Here is a 23,483-nt window from a genome sequence, read left to right as displayed (position 1 = left end):
TGGTAGCATCATGCTTTGGGGGTGTTTTTCTGCACATGGGACAGGGCAACTGCACTGTATTAAGGAGAGGATGACCGGGGCCATGTATTGCGAGATTTTGGGGAACAACCTCCTTCCCTCAGTTAGAGCATTGAAGATGGGTCGAGGCTGGGTCTTCCAACATGACAATGACCGAAGCACACAGCCAGGATAACCAAGGAGTGGCTCTGTAAGAAGCATATCAAGGTTCTGGCGTGGCCTAGCCAGTCTCAGACCTAAACCCAATAGAGAATCTTTGGAGGGAGCTCAAACTCCGTGTTTCTCATCGAAACCTGACTGATCTAGAGAAGATCTGTGTGGAGGTGGGCCAAAATCCCTCCTGCAGTGTGTGCAAACCTGGTGAAAACTACAGGAAAAGTTTGTGGTTTCTGGATTTTTTTTTTTAGATTATGTCCTCACAGTGGACATGCACCTACGATGACAATTTCAGACCCCTCCATGATTTCTAAGTGGGAGAACTTGCAAAATAGCAGGGTGTTCAAATACTTATTTTCCTCACTGTATCTCGGAACATACAGTATGGTTAAGAGCTTTCAAACAGACATGGAAAAAACTAACATCCCAAATGCCTTAATTCTCCTCACAGCAGCTGGTGTAGATTAAAAATGTCCAAGGAATGCATTCAAAGTTTATTATCATCAGTAAAAATCACACAATTTTTTTTTTTTTTACTTTATAGTTCTTCAGTGTTACATAAAAATGACGATGGCAAAATCTGAGTTGGATAAAAAAAAATAATAATAATAATAAATTGACGACATAACTGTGGGTAATTGCGTTTAACATATAAACACATTTTTAACTGGAAAATAGAAATGCATGAAGCCCATTTGAATGTGCAGTGTCCCCAAGAGAAATCTGACTTACAGGCACATGAGTTGTAATACCAAACTATCTGTAAAAGTAATGTTATGTTTGATGATTATGATTAAGGGAATGATTAACTGTACAGTGTATATTTATATTGACTAGTGCAGGATGTGGTGTGCATTAGCCAATTGTAATCCAGGAGGCAGTGTACTACTAGCCAATCCTAGAATAGGGGATTTACGATATACGAGTGAGAAACAAAATCCGATTCCTAGTAGTACTAGTTCAGCGTGAAGGAGAGGAGGCGGTCTCTCTCTCTCTCTCTCTCTCTCTCTCTCTCTCTCTCTCTCTCTCAGGACCTTGCTCCTGCCTTCACTTACAGCAGACACGCTGCGGATCCACAGCAAGGTGAGGAGGTTATTTCATTATCAGTAATAAATGTTGTCGATTTAATTCGCTCACACTGCTGGTGTATGATGACTACAGCAAAAGACAACCGATCACTCGAATGTTCTTGTTTCACAATGAAAAGCGGTTTCATCTGATGCAATTGGGGCTCTGTGTAATTGGGCTGTAATTCCGCTGTAATAGGAGTCTTACGGTACTGTATATGACATATTTAACCTCCGTCATCGTCGCGCGCGAGGCGTTCACTACATAACGATGCCTCCTCGCTGTTACTTTTCTAAACCATAAATCCACCTAAAATCTTAGATCGGTATCGAACAGGATTCTGGCCCTACATATACATATAAACACATAAACACAGTATACGCACAATATCCTTCTCACACCTACACCCCTGTGCGCGTGTATGGGTCTGCAGTCACGCTGCCTGCGCGCGTCGTGTGCTCGGCAGATTACAGTGGGGGCAGAAGCCACACTCAGACACCTTGAAGACCTCTGTTTCTGCTTACTGCACACACAGCTGTACACATATACACAATCATGAGATGTAACGGGTTTATAATCATATGGAAAACGTTAAAACAGAAAAGGGTTTGCTTGTAAACGAATTTTATTATAAATGCTGATTTTATTTAAAAGTTAAAAAAATCAGTTAATCGTTTTCATCTTGTTCCTGATGAACAGAACTGTGCAAAAGTTTTAGGCAGGTGTAAAGAAATGTTGTAAAGTAAGAATGCTTTTATTGTAATTTTTTTATTGAATTTATCAAATGTAAACAGAATCTAAATCAAAACAATATGTGATGTGCTTAGTGCTACATCATAAGATGTCCAGCAGTTCCATCAGCAAAGAATCCAAGGAAAGCAGTGGGACCAGGTACACTAATTCACTCTCTAGAGAAGTCTGGTCAAAAATGATCTTCATGGTAGAACTGAGGTCAAAAATCCAGTCAAGGCTAAGTGAGTTAACTATGCATGGACCTTGGTTGTAGAAAAATGGCAGCAGGTGTCCTCGACTGATGAGACAAAATAAAAAAAATATTTGGCAGTAACAGGAGACAGTTTGTTCACTGAAGGGCTGAAGAGCGGTACAATAATGAGTGTCTACAAGCGGCAGTGAAACGTGGTGGAGGTTCCTTGCAAGTTTGGGGCTGCAATTCTGCAAACAAAGTTGGAGTTTTGTTTAGGATTAATGGTGTCCTCACAGGGCCAGTTCTAGCCAAATATATTAGGGTGAGCTGGTAAAAATAATAGGTGGGAAATCAGTGGTAGTGACCCCAAGACTGAAACCAGTTCTCATAACTAATATTAACAAAATTAGGGAAAAAAATCTAATTCAAACTAAAAATGAAAAGTAATAAAAAAAACCTTTAAAACCTTTATTTTCACTTTAAACTACATAAATCTTGTTTTATTGGATCAGATTAGTTCTAAAATGAAATGATATCCTAATATCAATGTATCAAGCCTGTTTTCAAAGTTTAGGACAAAATCAGAACATTATATAAAAGGTTTACTTTTTCCATTTTTTCCATTACTTTTCCGGTTTTTATTAAATAATAAAAAATGATCTTTTTTATTAGTTCCCTCACTTTATTACTTACATATAACTAACAGCAGTCTGAAACTTTATTTGTATTGTTTATTGAAGTTCCAGGAGTGTCTGCCAAACTGAACAATTTGTATTTAAACCATTCTCTATGTGCGCCCAGATAATTATGCCACCAAGTTGATTTATAAAATTTCTAGTTCACTTTAACCTATTAATTATTGCTTGGTGAAATGAGAATTTTAAATGCGTTTTGCTATTTTCTTAAACTTTTGTCCATTTTGTGAAGCTCAACAACCTTTTGCCACACAATACTGCTGTATTTTCTGATCTGATTATCATTGTAATGAATTCTAAGAATTTGGCCTATGTGTTACCTCACATTTATACCCTTGTGAAATTGCAAGTCGTGGTTAGAGAATTTTTCTGTTCCTATTAAATTACTGTTTATTTAACAGTTAAATACTGTTAATGTAAATACAAGTAAACTTAATTATTTTTGCATTTTGCTTGGTAAAACTATTCGCTACATTAGTTTACTAGTAAAGTCTATATGACAGTGAATAAAAACAAATCTGCCGTTAACAAGCAGAATCACTGAAGGAAAGAACAAGAAATAAAACTACATACAGCTACATAACTACATACAACTACATAATTAGCTGTAAACAACTGAATTAAAACAGGATGAATGAAACAAATACAAAAACACAATTACACTTTCACTTGTTCACTTGTACACAATTACAATTACACAATTCACTTGTTACAGTTTGACTTTATTTCTTTATTTCTGTTTTAGAGATCAGTGGTTGCTTTAGTTGGGCTCTTGACCCTTTAACATTAGTTTTTCTCTGGTTGTTTTGACTGTGTTTGTAAATCACATTTTATTATGCCAGGAAAAGTCAAGAGAAATTGTAATTTGGTGGTTTTGGTTAACTATTGATGTTGATGTAATCAAAACCTTGGCCTTTTATAAGGTATTGTTTCTGAAAAGTTAATTGTTTATGTCCATGTTTATCATTTACGTAAAAGTCAAACTCAAATAAAACGAAATGTTTGTTCATTCTCAGTTTTTTTTTTTTCATTAATTTTCAAAAGGGAAGCAGGTGAAACTAAAAGCAGAGTAGCGTGAAGAAGCAGTGCATTTAAAATTAAACTAAAAATACAGTTTACCTTCGGACTTTCGATGGAGGAAGCGTGACCAAACTTATTGCAGGCAGGAGAAAATAACATATTTTTGCGGTAGCAGGAAAGAACTTCTGGTTAAATTTAAGCTCTTGTGATGTAGCACACTCTGTATATGGCCTGATTTTAACTACTGGCATCCAGGATTTGGACTGAAGTATCTTGGAATGTTAGCAAATTTCTGATATTCTATCTTTATGACTCCCTGATGTACTCGCTCTACATGTAGGAAGGGCTTCTTTCTTGCATTACTAGTAACAGAAACTGCTGTTTTTTGTGATCTTACAGTGTGGCATTTGAAACTCTAAGCCAATATCCAAAGACTGCTGTTATTCCACAGCTTGCAGCAGGTTCAAATAATATGCATTGTTTTGGGAACTCAACAGGCAAAGAGTTCCCTTTCCTTTCCCTATATCTTAGCAATAACAGATAGTATTTTTGTTTGAGTTCTGTGCCTTGTAAAGGTTGAAGCACTTTCATGATGCAAGATAAAGTGAAACATTAAACCAGAACTTTGATCAATAATTTTCTTTTGGAGATTAAGGTAAGAAGTTCCTCACTTCATTTTACTGATGAAAGCAGTCTTTAACAGGAAACACAAAAATGTTAACATTTCCTTTCCATGTTTTTTGTTAATTTGTCATAACAGTACTGGTTAGCATGATTGCATTTAGGCAGGGGACAATCTACATTCATATATTTAGCAGCACCTTCTTAAAGGCTTGCCCTATTGTTCTGAATTGCACATCCATTTGACTGCAGCTATTGTTGTTTTGCACACACTCTTGTGTTTACATTGTTTATTTAGAAGTACACTTCTGTATACAGTTCACTTTTGCACATTGTACTGTATGACATACAGTAGGTTTACTGGCAGCACTATTTTGTGTTTTGTGTGTTTGTTCTACAGTCTTGTGTTGTCTGTTTGCACCAGGTTGCACTTTAGGTGGTGAGGACACTTACTTTAGTCCTTACCTCTGTGTTTTTCTGTTATATAGCTCTATGTTAATTTATGTTGTTTTTTTGTAGCACCAGGGCTCTGGAGGAAGATTGTCTCATATCACTGATGTACTGTGTTAAACTAGTAGATATTCTCAAAGCTGCTGGTACTGTATAAGTTTAAGTTAATAGCCTTAGCTGGCATTGGACTCAGACATAAAGGAGACTCGTCCAGAACACTCAGTTTTATTATTTGTTTGCAATACTGTGTAAAGGTCATCTTAATGTTTGTCAGGTATGTGAGGATTATCTGCATAGTTTATAGTTAAGCCTTGTTGATGTTTAAACTCTGTTGGTGATCTTGAGATGTTTTAAGCCATCGACCACCAAAATGCCCCTAAAAGGCACAGTGATTAATTGGCCACTAAAATGATTACAGAAAACCACTATAACTGAGATTTTGGCTGCCTGCCTGAATTGCTGTTGCATTTGAACCCATTATGTAATTATATTTGTTTATGGCATAATCATGGTGTTGCTATTGTAAGATATATTTGAAGGTGAATCATTTACTACATCGTGCTCTTTACTTCTTCACAGAGGCACCAGTGAAGATTCTATGTTGCTGTAATAATCAACTTGTACTGGTCACACTGCTCTAGGGATATCATGGGAAACATAGACCAGATGAAATTCACTGCAGTGGACTATGCTATCTTCGTGCTTCTCCTCGTAGCTTCAGCTGGCATTGGACTCTTCCATGCATTTTCAGGGGGCCGCCAGAGCACCACACGTGAGTTCCTGCTAGCTGACCGTAGCATGAGCTGCCTACCCGTGTCATTATCCTTACTTGCCACCTTCCAGTCGGCTGTAGCCATCCTGGGTGCACCAGCTGAAATCTATTCTTACGGCACACAGTATTGGTTCCTGGGCTGCTCCTACTTCCTGGGCCTGCTCATCCCGGCACACATCTTCATTCCCGTTTTTTACCGCCTGCGTCTTTGCAGCGCCTACCAGGTAGCCTACATTCAAACATATTTTGATAGGGGTGAGTTTTCCAGGCAAAGATAATATAATGTTTCACTGCTTTCACTTATAATCTGTGCTTTACCAGCAAATGACTTTTCGTAGGTTTCATTTATTTAATTATTTATCTAATAATTAATTATAGGGTTTAATGACACTTCTGCTTGTGGGCAGTTTCTTTAGAAACTAAATGATACTCAAAAATGCTAAATATTTTGCTGTTTTTATGTTTTGTTTTTCAATTATTAAAATTTTCTCAATTCTAAATTCTGTCCCTAACAATATGCAGATATAGAGTAGATTAATGGAAAAGTCATTTGGTTTGTTCAAAAGTTATGGTTAGGTTTATATATATATATATATATATATATATATATATATATATATATATATATATATATATATATATATATATTTTTTTTTTTTTAGCTAAGGCATAATAAAGGTGTTTTTTTTATTTGGTAATACATTGTTGTTGTAGATTTGCAGAATCTGTTGTAAGTTCAACTATCCACACAGTGCATGTAACAATATTTGCCCTTTGTCATTAATTGTTCAGTATTGTCCTGCTTATACAGTATTTTAGGTTTATGTATTATTTATGTGCTTTTCTAATTCCAGTTAGAAATTAAAACTACAAACATTCAGCTAGAAGAGCAGTCTCACAAAGAGACAGAGAGAGACACTTAAATAAAGTATATGTCTCTTGTCATCTCTTTGTGATAGCACTGATTTAAAGAAATGTCAAAACCCTCACATCTACAAGTCAGAAAAATGTAAAAATTGAGTGTATATATATATATATATTTTTTTTTTATATATATAATGTGTGTTGGAAGAATGTAAGTGAAATCTTGAATTTTGTATAAATATCTAATCTTGTTTCTTGTTTATGTAATCTTTTTACACTGCTCTTTCAGTATCTAGAGCTTCGCTTCAATAAAACTGTACGGATATGTGGCACTGTGACCTTCATTTTTCAGATGGTGAGTTTGGTTTGGTCTGTGTTGCAGATTATTTTTTTTTATCTGAGTTGTTGAATAACTCATTCGGTAAGTTAGTGCTCTAAAATAGTGTTCTCTTTATCAGAATCAGATTTTATGTCTTTAGAGACTTTATGTCCCTTTGTCTAATTTAGTACGGTTGAGTATAAGAATTGTATTTTTTTTATATTTTATGAATGTGAGACCCTTCAACTCTTTCTCCATTTTGTGTCGTTGTAGGTAATCTACATGGGAGTGGTGCTGTATGCTCCTGCTCTTGCACTGAATGCAGGTAAATACACTTGTGCCTTTTAATAATTTTTTAATACTTAAAAAAAAACTTAGTAAATATAATAAATGATAATAGATTTGGTTTTTTTTATTAGCTAATAAATAACAAAACATTTTAAACTGCTAGTAATTAGGTTTTTTCCTGTGAATTTACTAATAAGATTAACTAATACATTTGATTTTTCTGGTGTGTTGCAGTAACTGGTTTTGACCTCTGGGGGGCAGTTTTGGCAATGGGGCTTGTGTGCACACTATACACAGCCTTGGTAAGCATGACCATTTGTCTCCCACCTAAACACTGTACAGATGCGTAGAGGTAGTTGTGTATTTGCTGCTCAGTTTTTGCTGACTCACTTAAATCATTCTAAACGCATTTTACTTGTATGATATCTGTTTATGATGTATATAATTGCACAGGAAGTAAGTCCTGTTAAACTGATTCTTAAACATGTAAAGCTAATACATATTTATAAATAAACAATACTAACTCTATGTAATAAATATTAGATATTTGTTTAGTATTCAGAGCCCTGACTTAGTATCTCATGTTACTGAATTAATAATGGTTCACTGAAATTCCATCCTGTTTAATATTTAATTTTAAAACACTGGATTTTAATATCATTATAGTAAGGTGACACTGTTTTTTATGTTTCATTTATATTTGGTCATGCTACAGTGTGAGAAAGTGTTTTTTTTTTTTGCCTATTCTTCTTATCAGATTTGCTCCCGGTTGTTCATGTTGGTTAGGGTGACACTTGTAGACTGCAATTTTCAAATCGTATCACAGATTCTCGACAGGATTGAGATCAGGACTTTGACCAGGACACTATGGAACGTTTAACTTTTTGTCCTTTAGCCACTGTAATGTTGCTTAGAATTGTGCTTGGGATGATTGTCTTGCTGAAAGGTTGACTGGTGCAGCATTATGCCGCTCTTCATTTTCCTTTAGATGTACAATCTGACCATTGAACTTTCAATGGTGCTGTTTTTAAACATGAAATTGTAATCGCAACTTTTATGTATGTCTGTATGTGTATATATATATATATATATATATATAGTATTTATACACAGTATTTATAAATATAGATATATATATATATATTTAGCTATTGAGAATTTTTCTTGCACCAGTTGTTTTTGTGATCTAATAAATCCTGAAAAATAATTTTGTTTATTTTTATGTGTACAGGGTGGCCTAAAAGCAGTCATCTGGACAGATGTGTTTCAGACAATTGTAATGTTTGCTGGGCAGCTGGCTGTGATTGTGGTAGGTGCCCACCAGGCAGGTGGCATTACTGAGGTGTGGATTAAAGCTCAGAACGGCAGCCGCATTTCAGGCATCGAGTGAGTCTGAGTTTTACTGTATATATACACAGACACACAGACACAGCTGAACAACTGAACTCAACAATGTATCATACCACATATACGCTGTTACGTTTGCCTGGTGTGCAAAACTTATTGATATCTATCTATCTATCTATCTATCTATCTATCTATCTATCTATCTATCTATCTATCTATCTATCTATCTATCCATCCATCCATCCATCCATCCATCCATCCATCCACAAAATCCGCAGTTCAGGATATACCTCGGTTTTTAAGTCACGGTTCAGTATAATTTCGGTACAGTTGGGGGAAGAAATAAAAAAAAAAAACCTAATAAATGCAATAAACCTTTTTTTCTATTGATTAAATTGATTCATCGATTCAATTGGCACAAATTAAATTAAGTAAAATTGTGTTTACATTTAATATAACATTTACAGAAATATGTTTTACTTAACTTATCTACTTATTTCAGCAGACTTTGACAAATGTTTTCATTCCTTCCATCCTTAATTCATTCACTCTCTTGATATGTGGATGGAAGAAAGTGGCAGCAAAACAAAATTTGAGTTTTACCATGCACTAAAATGTTTTGGTTTGAATATGTGTACTGTAACACCCATATATATATATATATATATATATATATATATATATATATATATATATATATATATATATATATATATATATATATATATATATATATATATATATATATATATATATATATATATATATATATATATATACACACACACACTTGCATTCAGAAATATTCAACCCCTAAATAGTTTTAAAGAAAAGTTTTTTATAAATAAAAATCTTTTCAAAGTGCAGGATTCTGCTTTGGATGGCTTCTTAATGAGTTTAGTGAGTTCTGTGTTGACATAAAATCAACACAGAAAATGTATGATGTAGTATTTGTGTGTAACAGTATATTTTGTTAAGATCACCAGGTCACAATTATTCAACCCCTATATAATATTGTTGTTTTTAAAGCTTTCTGACAGTTTTTATGGCCTGAAGTGTAGCTGAAACATCATTAAGCCTTTGGGAACTCTATAACGGTCCTTCATTTGCTTCAGCTGTGATGCATATATAAACCGACCATGAAGGTTTTCAAGGTGAGTTGCAATCATAAGAAAGACAAAGGAGCTTCCACAAAAGCTGAGAGAGGAGATTATTTCATCACATCTGAAGGGCCTTGGGTATAAGAAGATTTCCAAAAGATTTAACATTCCAAGAGACACCATTGGGAGCATTATAAGGAAGTTTAAAACCTATGGAACAGCTGCAAACCTGCCTGGCCGTGGAAGAAAGCTCACAATTTCATCAAGGGCCCATAGCAACTTAGTCAGGACAGCTAAGAAAACCCCGTGTGAGTGCAAGACAGCTACAGGATGACAAGAGCTTCAGTGGCAACTATAAGACATGCACTGAATAATCAAGGACTTCATGGCCGGACCCCAAGACGCACTCCACTCTTGACCTCAAGGAACATCAGGAGTCGACTAGAATATGCCAGGAGGAATTTGGATAAAACTACAGAGTTCTGGGAGACAGTTCTATGGACTGATGTAACCAAACTGGAACTTTTTGGACATATGGACCAGCGGTATGTCTGGTGTGCAATAGGTCAGGCTTATGACCGGAAGAATACCATCCCCACGGTCAAGCACAGAGGTGGGTCAATAATGATGTGGGGCTGTTTTTCTGCAGCAGGAACTGGCAATCTTGATTGTGTACCTGGCATCATGGATTCACAGAAATACCAGGTCATTTTGAAGAAGAACGTGATGCCTTCTGTTGACAAATTAAACCTTGGTGATCATTGGATCTTCCAGCAAGACAATGATCCCAAGCACACCTCCAAATCAACCAAAGCTTGGTTGGGGAAAAGATGCTGGAGTGTCCTGGAGTGGCCTTCTCAGTCACCATATTAAAATCCAATTGAAAATCTTTGGTGGGATTAGAAGAAGGCAGTTGCAGCATAGAAGCCGTCAAACATCACCGAATTAGATGCTTTTGCACGTGAAGAATGGGCAAAGATTCCAATCGAGAGGTGTAAGAAGCTGGTCAGCACTTATCGAAAACACTTGTTAGAAGTTATAAAAACTAAAGGGTGCTCCACAAGGTACTGAAGCTGGGGGTTGAATAATACTGCACATGCTCATGTGTTACAAGACTTACAATTTTCATTTAAACTTCAAAGTTAAGTCAACTTCTGTTGTCAAAATAACTCAAATATGTATCAATAAATATTGTTTGTTATTTCGTAAGTTTTTTTTATCTTTTCATCAACATCACTGTATTCTCTATTGAGGTGAGGGGGTTGAATATTTCTGATTGAATGTGTATATATATATTGTCCTTTTTCTCTTACTCTTGTGTCTGGCTATTCAGGCTAAATCCTGACCCCCTGGAGAGGCACACATTTTGGACATTGTCTGTCGGGGGAATCTTCTTAATGCTGGCACTCTATGGTGTGAACCAAGCTCAGGTCCAGAGATACCTCAGCTCCCGCTCAGAAAGAGAAGCCATTATGTCAGTAACACAACCACATTTCTGCTTAACTGTAAAGAAATTAATAAAAAACAACTTATACATATGTTTAATTTGAGTAATTAATGCAAATTCCAAAACATTTGTGTTTTTTATATAACTTGCTTTCTGGTTTTCTGCAACAAAAACCCTGACATATTTTATTATGTCTATGTTCTGTACTAGGTCATGCTATCTGGTGTTTCCATGCCAGCAGATAGTCCTGGCACTGGGTTGTCTCATGGGACTGGTCATGTTTGCCCGGTATGGTGAAGACAGTCCTTTGGACAAGGGCTATGTTCAGACCAATGATCAGGTTTCGTCTTTCATGTCAAACAAACTTTCTGTAATGTAATGTTATTTATATGGACTTACTACTCCTAGACATTATTGTAAAAATATATCTTTTTTTTTTTATTCTCTTTCTGTAGATGGTGTTGTATTTTGTGATGGATGTGCTCAGAGACCTTCCTGGTTTGCCTGGACTATTTGTTGCTTGTCTTTTCAGCGGGGCTCTCAGGTAAAGGCCTTACATTTATAAATTCCTCAGAAACACATATTGGGTGCTTAGATGTTATCTTTGTTTGTTTTGTTTTTTACTTTTTACTGTAGCACAATTTCATCTGCCTTTAACTCTTTGGCAACGGTTACAATGGAAGATCTTATCAAGCCCTTTTATCCCGAAATGACAGAGAAGCGGGCCACACTGCTGTCTAAAGCCCTTGGTAAGCAGTGCTTTAACTCTTCCACCCAGAAGAGGGCAGTGGTAAAATTTTATTCTAAATGCTTTAAATAAAATATAATGTGCTTTGTGCACAAACTTAATAAACAGTTGGATTTTTTTCCACCATGTATCCTGGTTTGAGGAATGACAGGATGTTCTTACTTGAAACTGGATACCACCCAATTATTATATTATATAAGTTCCTTTTAATAGGGATTATTATTACCTAATCTGTCCCTCTGTGCTTTCGACTAACTGACTGGCTTGAAATGTGTGGTACAGACCTTTATGTGGGTGGGAACAGTAAAATAATATTAGAATAGGAGTAGTAGAGTGTTTGTACACAACATCAAAAGATTATCGATAATGGCTTGATAAATCTTTGATCTGTTTGTCTCAGCTCTTGGCTATGGACTGGTGTGTCTAGCTATGGCTTACCTCGCTTCTCTCATGGGCTCTGTGCTACAGGTATGGACTTAATTTGTTTATTTGAAATAAGTAGCATGCAAACAGCATAATACAGCACTAACCAAGAAATAATGGTATGACACTCAAACTTTAAAAACACAATCTCTATTTAGATGGTATATTGGGTGGTTTATGTATATAATTGATGGAACCCAGTTATTAGGGTTGCACAACTAACTCTTAGCTAAACCGGTCAGAAGTCTAGATAAATGGGGAGGGTTGTGTTATGAAGGGCATCTAGTGTAAAATGTGCCAAATCTTTTGCTAAAAGGGTGAAAATGGCAGTGGTAAACACTTATTTTAAGAAAAGGAGGATCATAGGGTGATGTATAAGAGTGGGGGAAGGTGCACACAGCTGGAATATGTTCTATGCAGGAGATGCAACCTGAAGAAGATTGGAGACTGTAAGGTGTTGGCAGGGAGCAGTGTACCTAGACAGCATCGGATGGTGGTCTGTAGGATGGTTTTGGAGGTGAAGAAGAAGAGGAAAAGAGTGAGGACTGAAAAAAGAATAAGATGTTGGAAAACTGTAGTGAGAGATTCAGTGAAGAGGTCAGACAGGGGTTCGTGGTGGTGAAGAGGTGCTGGATGATTGAACAACTACTGCAGGAGTGATGAGGGAGACAGTTAGAAAGGTACTTGGTGTGACATCTGGAAATAGAAAAAAAGACAGAGCCGTGGTGGTGGAATGAGGAAGTGCAGGAGAGCATAAGGAGAAAGAGTTTGGAGAAACAGAATTGGGATCGACAGAGTGATGAGAAAAGTAGGCATAAGTACAAGGAGATGCGGCAGCAGGTAAAGAGGTATGTAATGAAAGCAAAGGAAAAGGCATATGAGGAGCTGTATGAGAAGGTGGACACTAAGGAAGGAGAAAAGGATTTATACCAATTGGCCTGGCAGAGGGACCGAGCTGGGAAGGATGTGCTGCAAGTTAGAGCAGTAAAGGATGGAGATGAAAATGTGTTGACTAGTGAGGAGAGTGTGTTGAGAAGGTGGAGGGAGTATTTTGAGCAGCTGATGAATGAGGAAATGAGAGAGAGAAGGTTGGATGGTGTGGAGATGGTGAAGCAGGAAGTGGATAGGATTAGTAAGGAGGAAATGAGAGCAGCTATTAAGAGGATGAAGAGTGGAAAGTCAGTTGGACCAGATGACATACCGGTAGAAGCGTGGAGATGTTTAGGAGAGATGGCAGTGGAGTTTTCAACTAGATTGTTCAACAAAATTTTAGAAGGTGAGAGGATGCCTGAGGAATGGAGAAGGAGTGTGCTGGTTATATCTTTAAGCATAAGGGAGATGTGCAGACCTGCAGTAACTACAGGGGAATTAAGTTGATCAGTCACACCATGAAGTTACAGGAAAGAGTAGTGGAAGCCAGGCTGAGAGAAGAGGTGACCATCTGTGAGCAACAGTATGGTTTCATGCCAAGGAAGAGTACCACAGATACATTATTTGCTTTGACAATGTTGATAGAGAAGTATAGAGAAGGTCAGAAGGGGTTGCATTGTGTGTTTGTGGATTTAGACAAAGTGTATGACAGGGTGGAGAGAGGAGGTGTGGTATTGTATGAGAAAGTCAGGTGTGTAAGAGAAGTATGTGAGGGTGATGCAGGACATGTATGAGGACAGTGTGACAGCAGTGAAGTGTGCAGTAGAAACGACAGACTGGTTCAAGTGGAGGTTGGACTGCATCCAGGATCGGCTCTGAGCCCTTTCCTGTTCTCAGTGGTGATGGACAGGTTGAAGGACGAAGTCAGACAGGAGTCTCCGTGGACTATGATGGTTGCAGATGTTAGTTATTTGTGGGGAGAGGGAGTAGGTGAAGAGCCTGGAGAGGTGGAGGTATGCACTGGAGAGAAGGGGAATGAAAGTCAGTAGGAGTAAGACAGAGTACATGTGTGTGAATGAGAGGGAGGGCAGTGGAGTGGTGCGGTTGGAGGGAGATGAGGTGGAGAAGTTGGAGGAGTTTAAGTACCTGGGGTCAACAGTGCATGTAATGGATAGTGTGCATGTAGACAGTGCATGTAGGATGTTTGAGATGGTTTGGACATGGGGTATATTGGTAGAAGAATGCTGAGAATGGAGCCGCCAGGAAGGAGGAAAAGAGGAAAACCAAGGGGGAGGTTTATGGATGTTGTGAGGGAACACATGCAGGTAGTTGGTGTGAAAGAGGCAGATGTAGAGGACAGTGGGGTATGGAGCCGCTGTGGTGACCCCTAATGGGAAAAGCTGGAAGAACAAGATGTGTATAATTGATGGCATCCCTATCATTTGTTTTCCAAAAGCCATAACTTTCAGTTAAAGTGAACTATAGTTAACAATATGTATTAGAGTAGGATAACACCATTCAACTCTATATATGACCATTTCCCAGCAACAAACATTTGAAAGTGATAAAATGATTTCTTAATGTTTGCAAATCTGTTTTGTGTATCTAAATTTGTGTAATTTTTTACTTTTATGTGATTCTTCCAGGCAGCTCTGAGTATTTTTGGGATGGTTGGTGGGCCTCTTCTTGGCGTCTTCTGTCTTGGCATGTTCTTTCCCTGTGCCAACTCTATTGTAAGTAGATTATTGATTTCAGACAATAGTTGTCTGAAATAAACATTTAAATAATGAGGCGATAATGCACAAGTAAGAGTAACGTTTAACTCACTTTCAGCAGGCTGTGATTCGTATGAAGATGCAAGACTGCACTTGAGTTGATATTTAGTACAACAGCACTGTGTAATTGTGTTGTTACAACATGACTTTTATGCAACAGTTCTATGAACAAGCCACTCTATGAGCAATTTAGCAAAGCTAGATAACTAGACTGATTGTTGTGTGTTGGCATGCCAATTTACAGATTGACTAACAGTCCATTGTAAGTGCGGTAACAGTTTCAGTGTAACAAACTGAAAAAAGTATATACCGTACTGTATGTGTGTGTGTGTATATATATATATATATATATATATATATATATATATATATATATATATATATATATATATGCGTAAATATATAAACTTTTTACGACTTACAACTGTAAAAACTTTGTGCAGCTGCATTCTGGATTAGTTGCAGAGATCAAATGTCTGTCAGTGGCAGACATTTACTAAAAGAAAGGGGTGAGTGAGTGTAGTCTTTAGATGATTAGGGCATGAACAAGTTCCCTGAGTTGCCTGTGTTGATAGAAATGGACAAATTCTTCTGATCAAGTAAACAAGTTAGAAATGTTAGATTCACAATGTAAGAAGAAAAGGACATTTGATTGTTTATTGTTATCTTAAGGTTGCATGCATTGATCTTGACTTGGAGATGAATCACCTGTAATGAAAAACAGTTTAGTTTTGCTGGAATTAAGCCTACGCTTTAGCTGATGATCTGCCATCCACCATGAGATATCTGACAGACATGCTGAGATCCGAGCAGAAACAAGAGTCTGTAAAGAATTAATAGATTCAAGATTTGAGGGGGGAAAAAATCTAATTGTGATTTGTGACTTCAAATGTGATTTACTACTTTCCGGTATATATTTATTTTTTTATGTTCATTTTATTTATTCATGCATTTCTGGGTTACGAGAAGCTACAGTTTTTTTATTGATGGCTAATAGTGTTACTACCACTATTGTTACTACTATTGTTTATTAAAAAACACTTAACCTAAACAAAATTCCACCTGTCCCCTGTCAACTCCTAAATGTATTGTACAGTTTTGAGATGTTTGATTAAAGAACACATGAGGAGGAATGAGATATCTATTATCAAGTGTTTGGCTAAGATTCTTAAAACTTTTTGTTGACTGCCACCATATTTTTAACGAGGTAACTTGTTACTGCCTCTGTTATTAGTGAGGTTTTGTTGTAGTGTGTGACACTTTGTAATGATTGAGTCCTGTATCTGATGCTGGACTCAATATAGATATGTCTATTATAGATTTGTCTATGATAGCTCTGAAGGAATTGATACAAGTTGATTGTATTGCCTTGCAAGGTTGACTGATGTTAAGCAGGTTTTACAAAGTACATTAAAAAGTATTAGAGCCTAATAATCCAATTAACTTTCACAAATATGTGTAGGTACCAAGTCATCTGCATGATGTCACCTTAGTGAAGATAAACCATCTTTTCCAACTACAGTGGAACCCGGTTATGTCGATGTCCTAGGGGGTCGCCAAAAAGCATCGAGATAACCGATGATCGAGATAAACGAGATAAAATCAAAATGGCGGCAATATATTAACGTGCTTGAAATTTCTTTATGTACATGATGTGCGTTAATAAATGAGAATGTGCATGCACGTGTTTTTGAAGGTTTTTTTTTACACAACAGCGTTGCCTCGATTTGTTTGATGAAGGCATGCTATAAAAATACATACAGTACATGTTTATTTGTCAGGAATCCACCTGCCACGCCCCCTTCAGCGTGTCAGGTGCTTTCTCGGCCGCTTTCTCTGAAGCTCCCGGCTTCAATCACGCACATATGGTGCTCGTTTATCATCATCACCAGCTCCTATTTGAACTTCCACACTCTCACTGTCCGTTATTGTTGGTATATGTTGGTTCACGGCGGTCGTTGTTATCGCTCATGTGTATCCCGGTACGTGCCTTCCCACTGGCACTCTCTCAACGGCTGCTCTTTTCTTCCCAATGCGCATCGTGGATTCCCCCGATCCTGCCGGTGTTAATTCTATGCTTTTGCTGCTCATCACACGTTCCGCGCCTCAAGCGCGGCTTTCGCCTGCAGTTCATCGCATAACATTTAACAAAAAAGGCATATGTGCACTAACTAACAGCAGAGATTCACCAGTATACAATACAACACCTGTAGCAGCTGTAAGACTTGATTTTTCCGCCACTTTCGTGAGTTCTTCTGCGGCTGCACCGAGATAACTGACGTTAAATGGCAAATTTTTCCCCCCTTGTGCTCGAGATATCAGGGTTCGGCGACATAAAAGAATCGACATAACCGATAAAAAATGCTAAGACAAAGCGAGAATTTGGTGGTTCCACTTCAAAAACGTCGACTTAATAGGGTTGTCGAGATAACCGAGGGCGAGATAACCGGGTTCCACTGTAATGCTTTGAGCTTTTTATTATGCCTTGATTAATCATAGTACTTTCAGTAAGCAAACAGCTCATGAATACCTGTTACCTTATTTGATATATTTATATAATATAATATTATATAAAACAATTATATGAGCCGAAACAATTGAAATGAAATCTGCTCTTGCGATTTGACGATTCCACCATTTCAATCTGATGTTGGTTTGTGTGCATTTCCAGGGAGCAGTGACTGGCTTGATTGCAGGACTAGTTATGGCTTTCTGGGTCGGCATTGGCAGCTTTGTCTCCCGTATGCAAGCACCCGGAACTCCCATATTTAACACCACGATCCTCAATGACACAGGCAACACAACCGCCATCATGACTACAGTCATCACATCTATTACAGCAAAACCCAGGTAAATTGCAATGTTTGCAAATGTTACCATTATTAAACATGTAGCATCTAAATAAATTATTTAAATTTTTTGTGATGTCATCATCACCGTTTAATATTTATATATAAACATTAATATGTTAACTGAGCATATGTAGACATTTACATTGTGTTGTTTAAAAAATATTTTTTTAAGTAAACAAAATGAGAAAATGTTCCTGAGAGTTATTGTATTGTGTCTCTGTAGGCCGACGGGACTGCAAGCTCTCTATTCATTGTCCTACATGTGGTACAGTGCTCATAACTCAACCACAGTTGTAGTGGTAGGACTGTTGGTCAGCCTTCTCACTGGTATGTGTTTACACTGCATTACAGTTTTAAATATAGTTAGGATTTCATTGGTTTTCTTTAGTTTTCTAAATATCCTATAAAAAAAAAAAAAAAAGCTGAAATACCTTGTGTGTCTTAGTGTCTCAGTCTTCATGTCTCAGTTTAATTGAATGTTTAGCCATTAATCTACACTCAACGTTTTTGAGGGCCATGAGCCTAAAGTAAATGTTGCATTATACTTGTATTATATTAACATTTATGTTGCCATGGCTCCCCACATTTATGATTTAATACTACATTTAAAAACTACATAGAAGCATCATTCTGCTATCTGCTTAACTAATAAAATTTTATTTTATGTTTTCTATTTCAATTAAATTTATAGTACAATTAAAAAATCCATGAAAATTTTTAGGTAAAAAGCTGTTTTCGCAGCTGTGGTTGCCAGAAATATACCATAAGAAAATACAGTTAAACTGGTACTTAACATTGCAAAAATTGTCCTGTAAATAACGTTAAAATACTGTCAGCTCGAGTTAACCTTTTTTTGTTTGCAGAAACTGACTGCACTTAAATTAATCATTTGGAATTTTTTTTATAAACTAATATTTGTAATATTCAAATAATGTCCCATGACAAAACACTTACAGAATTATGCTAAATCATTAAAAGTTTACATTTTAGTCAAATCTCTTGTAGATAACAGCAGCAAACGTTCATGTGCGTTTGAAATTAATGAAGAGATTCTTCACAGTTACTGCCTTTATATAAATGATGTTATGCAACATACAGCAGGACATCAATATTTCTCTGTCCGGGGGGGTTACAGTTTGCTTCCATAAATTAAACTTACATTATATCACTGTTTAAATAAATTTCATAGCGTATGTTTTTATTTCACATATTTAAACCCTTTAATCCCACAGCAAAATCCTCAGTTGTAAAAGAGCACTTTTGTGTGTCCACACCACAGTGAAGTAACACTGAAGCAGTGATGAAGTTAATGAGATAATGAAGTGATTAATTAAATGAGGATTAAATGTTGATGAACACCTGTGAATAAGCAGGATCACTGATGGAAAGAGAATCAAGAGCAGAGAGAAACAACTTACAGCCAAAACTAAAAATAAAATCAACTGAAAATAAAACACATTCAATCTCTCAAGATTTCAGCACAGTATCATTAAACAACCCCCAAACAGCATCACCAGCTTCACTTATTAAAAGCTCTAATTGAGATTTTAGGTGTTTCGGTGTACTTTCATTTAAAGTCACCATAACGGACATCAGTGTTTGCTGTAGTGTGAAAAAATTAAGAAAATTCAGCTGGGTAATTTATTCATGCCGCATTGCATGCTGGGAGTTTTGTACTATTCTAAAACACCTAGTATACATTGCGGCATGAATAAATTACACAGTACCCTTTGTCACAATGACAAAGTAAAAAGTAACAAATAAAGATTTGCATTTTAGAAAATAGTGTTTTGCAAATGAATTAAAAACTGAAATCTCTTATTTAGCTAATTATTCAGACCCTTGGATAAGCCACACCAGATCAAATGCTTAAATGCATCATTTATTCAGTTTCATTATCATGAAATATGGATAAAAGCCCCACATGTAAGGCTTAACAATTCTGGAGCTTCATGCAAAGAAAAATAATAATTCAGTTTTTCTCCCTATCTGTGTACCTCTAAATGCTCTGTTACTCTGTACTTATGAACAGGGCCCTCGAAGGAGAAGGATTTGACCCCAGGTACTGTTTTCCCTGTGCTGGGAATTCTGCTCTTCTTTCTACCTGAACGCTACAGAGAGAAGCTGTGTTGTGTCACTCCTCTGGGGTGCGAGGTAATGTTACCAACTTAACACTTCGCCTAACCCTTCGGTGTTGTATGTTAAAGAATTTGCTTTTTCTTTTGCTACTCTATTGAATTGTCATTAATTTGACAGTTTTTTAAAAAAACATTATTACATTAACCACCAGGTAAGTGGCAGCCCCCAACCTGGGACCTCCAATCAGACAATTTAATGTAGGCAATATTGCAGCTGAGTTTTTTTCCAGAGTAACCTACAACAAAGATAAAATGCTATATACTGTAAGAATGTTGATGTTTAACCCAGCAGTTATGTAAATGTACTAAAAACTATCCAGATGTATTTGTAACCCATTACTTGTATACAGGTGTTAAAATACTATATATTCTTACTAAGTCACGTGTCCATTCATCTTGAATATTTAGTCCAAGGCTCTGGACAGGCAGTCATTTCAAAATGGAAAGAAAGACAACAGCACTGTCCAAGTCCAAGATGAAGACAAGAACGAAGAAGAGGAGCCCAAAATCTCACAGTCTTCTTACAAGCTGGTAAATGTGGAGCAGGAGACAGCTTTGTAATGTCCTCTAATCAAATGCTCAGAAGGCCATATTTATTGTCATATAAACCATAAGAAATGACCATATTGATCTCAAAAAAGGTCCCTAAACTGTTTGGATCATACTTTTGCACATTCTGATGTTATAATGATGAGGCAGTACTGAATTTAGCACTAAACTTACATTGTGAGATGTGAAATGTACAATTTCTCCAAAAATCGATAAACAGCCTCAGCGTTTGCACATTTCACAGAAATCTGTTGTGTGTGGCCTCAATTTTATTGAAACTTTTGTTTGAAATATGCTCCCCGTACAAAAAAAAACTGTAGCTTGTGTCATTACTTTCTTATTTTACCCACAGTAGTAACCACATAAAAAAAAAAAGAATTATCAGGTTTTTGTACACTTTACACACCTGTTCCCTGTTGTCATCGTTTTAATATGTACTCTGCACAAAAATCACAAACGGCAACCTCTAAAACTAGCTAATGACTGACAGATACAGTTTTATGCCAAGTTAAATTGGTATAGGTAGGTAGCCGTTGATGTTGATGATGTACGGTAAGGCACAATTATTTAACAATATTTTGAGACATTTTTGTCTAAGGAATATAAATGTTTTATATTGAGTTTAGCCATTATTAACCTTTACTCTAAAACCTCACAGTTTGTAAATCAGTTAAGCAAATGGCCTAATAATCCTTGAAATGCCAGGAACTCCATAAGGGAGATGCTGCTGCTGGGAGACTTTAGCATTTATTGGATTTATTTGATGTCACTGCAACGGTCAGTTGCTTAATTGTTCTATTTCTCCAAACGTCAGCACTCATCGATTATTATAATCATCGATTCAAAGAAATGTTTTGTTTGCACTGTGCTAATGTTTAAAGCCTTCAGGTGTGTTTTATCCAAATACAGACACTGTATGTACTGAATATTAAAACCTGCAGTTATTTTATTTTTAATTTCTTAACAGGTATAATGTTTTATAATAAGTTTTATCTGCCAAACCCTCTAGCACCTAGGTCTTTAAAGCCTTTTTTATTTAAAACCAGAAAGCCATCCTATGTGACATGGTTTCTTTTCTGTAAAAATGTAGTGTTTTTGCAAGTGTGAGATTTATTTCCTATATTTAATTTGATTGTACCAGTGTAAAGTGGCATTTGTGATGTATCTTGTTTTTCTCATGCCATTTTCCTTTGGATTTATTTTAGTGTTTACAAAATGGACCTGAAATTGATGTTCATCTCCAAAGATTTATAGATAAGATGGTTGTCTGACTTTCTTTGTTACTTTGCATTCTGGTTGACATGGAAAGAGTGTTTGCATTGTCTAAACCAGTGTTTCTAAAGGGCATTATTATCATTCGACGATAGCTGCATTCAACCTGTTACTATGAAGAACTTGAGTTTAAATGTTTATTTGTAGAATGACGGAATAAATACTACTAAAACTAGCTGCTGGAAACTAGTAAACTAACTTCTACTGAAACTAGCTGCTCCCAAGACTAGATTATGCTGAGATCAGAACCCTTGTAGTTGTGCACTGAAGTAAATGGGGGTTAGTTTAGATCGAATCATCACTGCCAGAGAGTCAGTCTGCCTTTTAGTATGTTAAACTAACAGCTTATTTGTTCTGTTGTCTTATCATGGTTGAATAGTTATGACATTATCATCTTTTCATACCTATAATTACTTGAAAAATGTGCCCAAATGCTTTCTTTCATCACTTCATTTTCCACTGTCACAGTGTGAATAGGTACCTTCCATAGATTCATTTCAGATTATTGTACAGTATATGAGGTCAAACTGAATCTCACTGTCATTCATTTAAAAGAGAAAAATATTTTATACTATATTTCCATATATGATTTTTAGATGTTGAATCTTCAATTTAATTAGAGAAAACTTTACATTGTAAGAAGTAAGTATATTGTTTATGGATTTTCTCTAAAATCCAGAATGCACTGTGATAGTCACTGCTGCCTCATGCCTTTATTTTTTTGTAAGCTTTTGAAAAAGGTCATTTTACTTTTGTAAGAAAGCATAACAGTCAAGTAATTACAACCCAGAGCATAATATTTGTATAATAAATATTATGAAAATATTTATTTTTACATATATTTTCACAGTTAAAGGTGATCTTCCATTTCATAGTCATTCCAAGTGTATTACACTCTCTCTCTCTCTCTCTCTCTCTCTCTCTCTCTCTCTCTATATATATATATATATATAAATAATATTAGGGCTATATTTTAAACAATTGTTTAAAATATTTTAAATGAATAATCGAAACTGAATCCATAAATTTTTATCTGTTCCAAATGTACCTTTGTAAAGTTTTTAATACTATAATGCTTTATGCTAATGTATTTTGAGTTTGGTTTCACTAATAATAATAGAGTATGATGACAAAATATTCTTAATTATGGTGTTTTAAATTGTCAATCATCAGGACACCAAACGGAATTTTTTGCTATGTTTCCACACGGATGGTTTTAATTAACACGTTAATTCTGAGAGCCCTAATATATATATATATATATATATATATATATATATATATAATTCATTCATTTGGCTGTGCCTTCACTCTGTTTCTATTATAGATTGGGTTGCCAGAGCTTCACATTATCTTTAGAAAGCACTATGAAGTGATGTGTTATGGGCTCTTGGGTAATGATAGCGATGACACTTTTCACACTTACTTGAGCAATGATAGCGATGACACTTCCTTTGTGCTCTTAAAAGCCAATCAAATTAATCTTTAATTCAAAACAATGTTATTCATTGTGTACTCTTTTTGTAAAAATGTTAAGTCTACCTGGGATTTGTAGTGTTTATTGTTACCATTTAGATTCATTCCCTTTTGACTTGAAATCATTTGATGAAATCATTGTTAAACTTTGTGAAATAAACATTAATATGAGAAAGAGTGTGAATGTATTTCTATAACAAGAATGTATTTCTATTTAGAGGAATTAACATAAGCATATGTATGCGCATACGTTCATGCTTATTATGTAACATTTAAAGTATACATTATTG

At 36.0% G+C, this 23,483-nt stretch overlaps 1 protein-coding gene across 2 annotated transcripts; it reads left to right on the top strand.

Moving 5' to 3' along the window:
* The first annotated feature begins 1,181 nt into the window (after positions 1 to 1,181).
* On the top strand, positions 1,182 to 20,692 carry slc5a6a (solute carrier family 5 member 6a). 2 transcript variants are annotated; one of them, XM_046836206.1, is made up of 16 exons: positions 1,182 to 1,257; positions 5,533 to 5,949; positions 6,879 to 6,944; positions 7,182 to 7,233; positions 7,431 to 7,498; positions 8,428 to 8,582; positions 10,977 to 11,117; positions 11,301 to 11,430; positions 11,546 to 11,634; positions 11,727 to 11,839; positions 12,239 to 12,306; positions 14,778 to 14,864; positions 17,578 to 17,756; positions 17,982 to 18,085; positions 19,791 to 19,912; positions 20,305 to 20,692. In XM_046836206.1, the coding sequence occupies exons 2-16, from the start codon at positions 5,602 to 5,604 to the stop codon at positions 20,455 to 20,457; spliced, it is 1,875 nt and encodes a 624-aa protein (XP_046692162.1). In that variant the 5' UTR covers positions 1,182 to 1,257; positions 5,533 to 5,601; the 3' UTR covers positions 20,458 to 20,692. The 2 variants fall into 2 exon arrangements, with proteins under 2 accessions (XP_046692162.1, XP_046692163.1); XM_046836207.1 differs by lacking the exon at positions 1,182 to 1,257 and having other exon boundaries at positions 5,558 to 5,725; positions 5,851 to 5,949.
* The last annotated feature ends 2,791 nt before the right edge of the window (positions 20,693 to 23,483 follow it).

Source organism: Silurus meridionalis, chromosome 23, assembly GCF_014805685.1.
Source record: "Silurus meridionalis isolate SWU-2019-XX chromosome 23, ASM1480568v1, whole genome shotgun sequence".
In the NCBI taxonomy this organism is placed as follows: domain Eukaryota; kingdom Metazoa; phylum Chordata; class Actinopteri; order Siluriformes; family Siluridae; genus Silurus; species Silurus meridionalis.
This window is presented reverse-complemented; position numbering and strand designations above follow the sequence as displayed.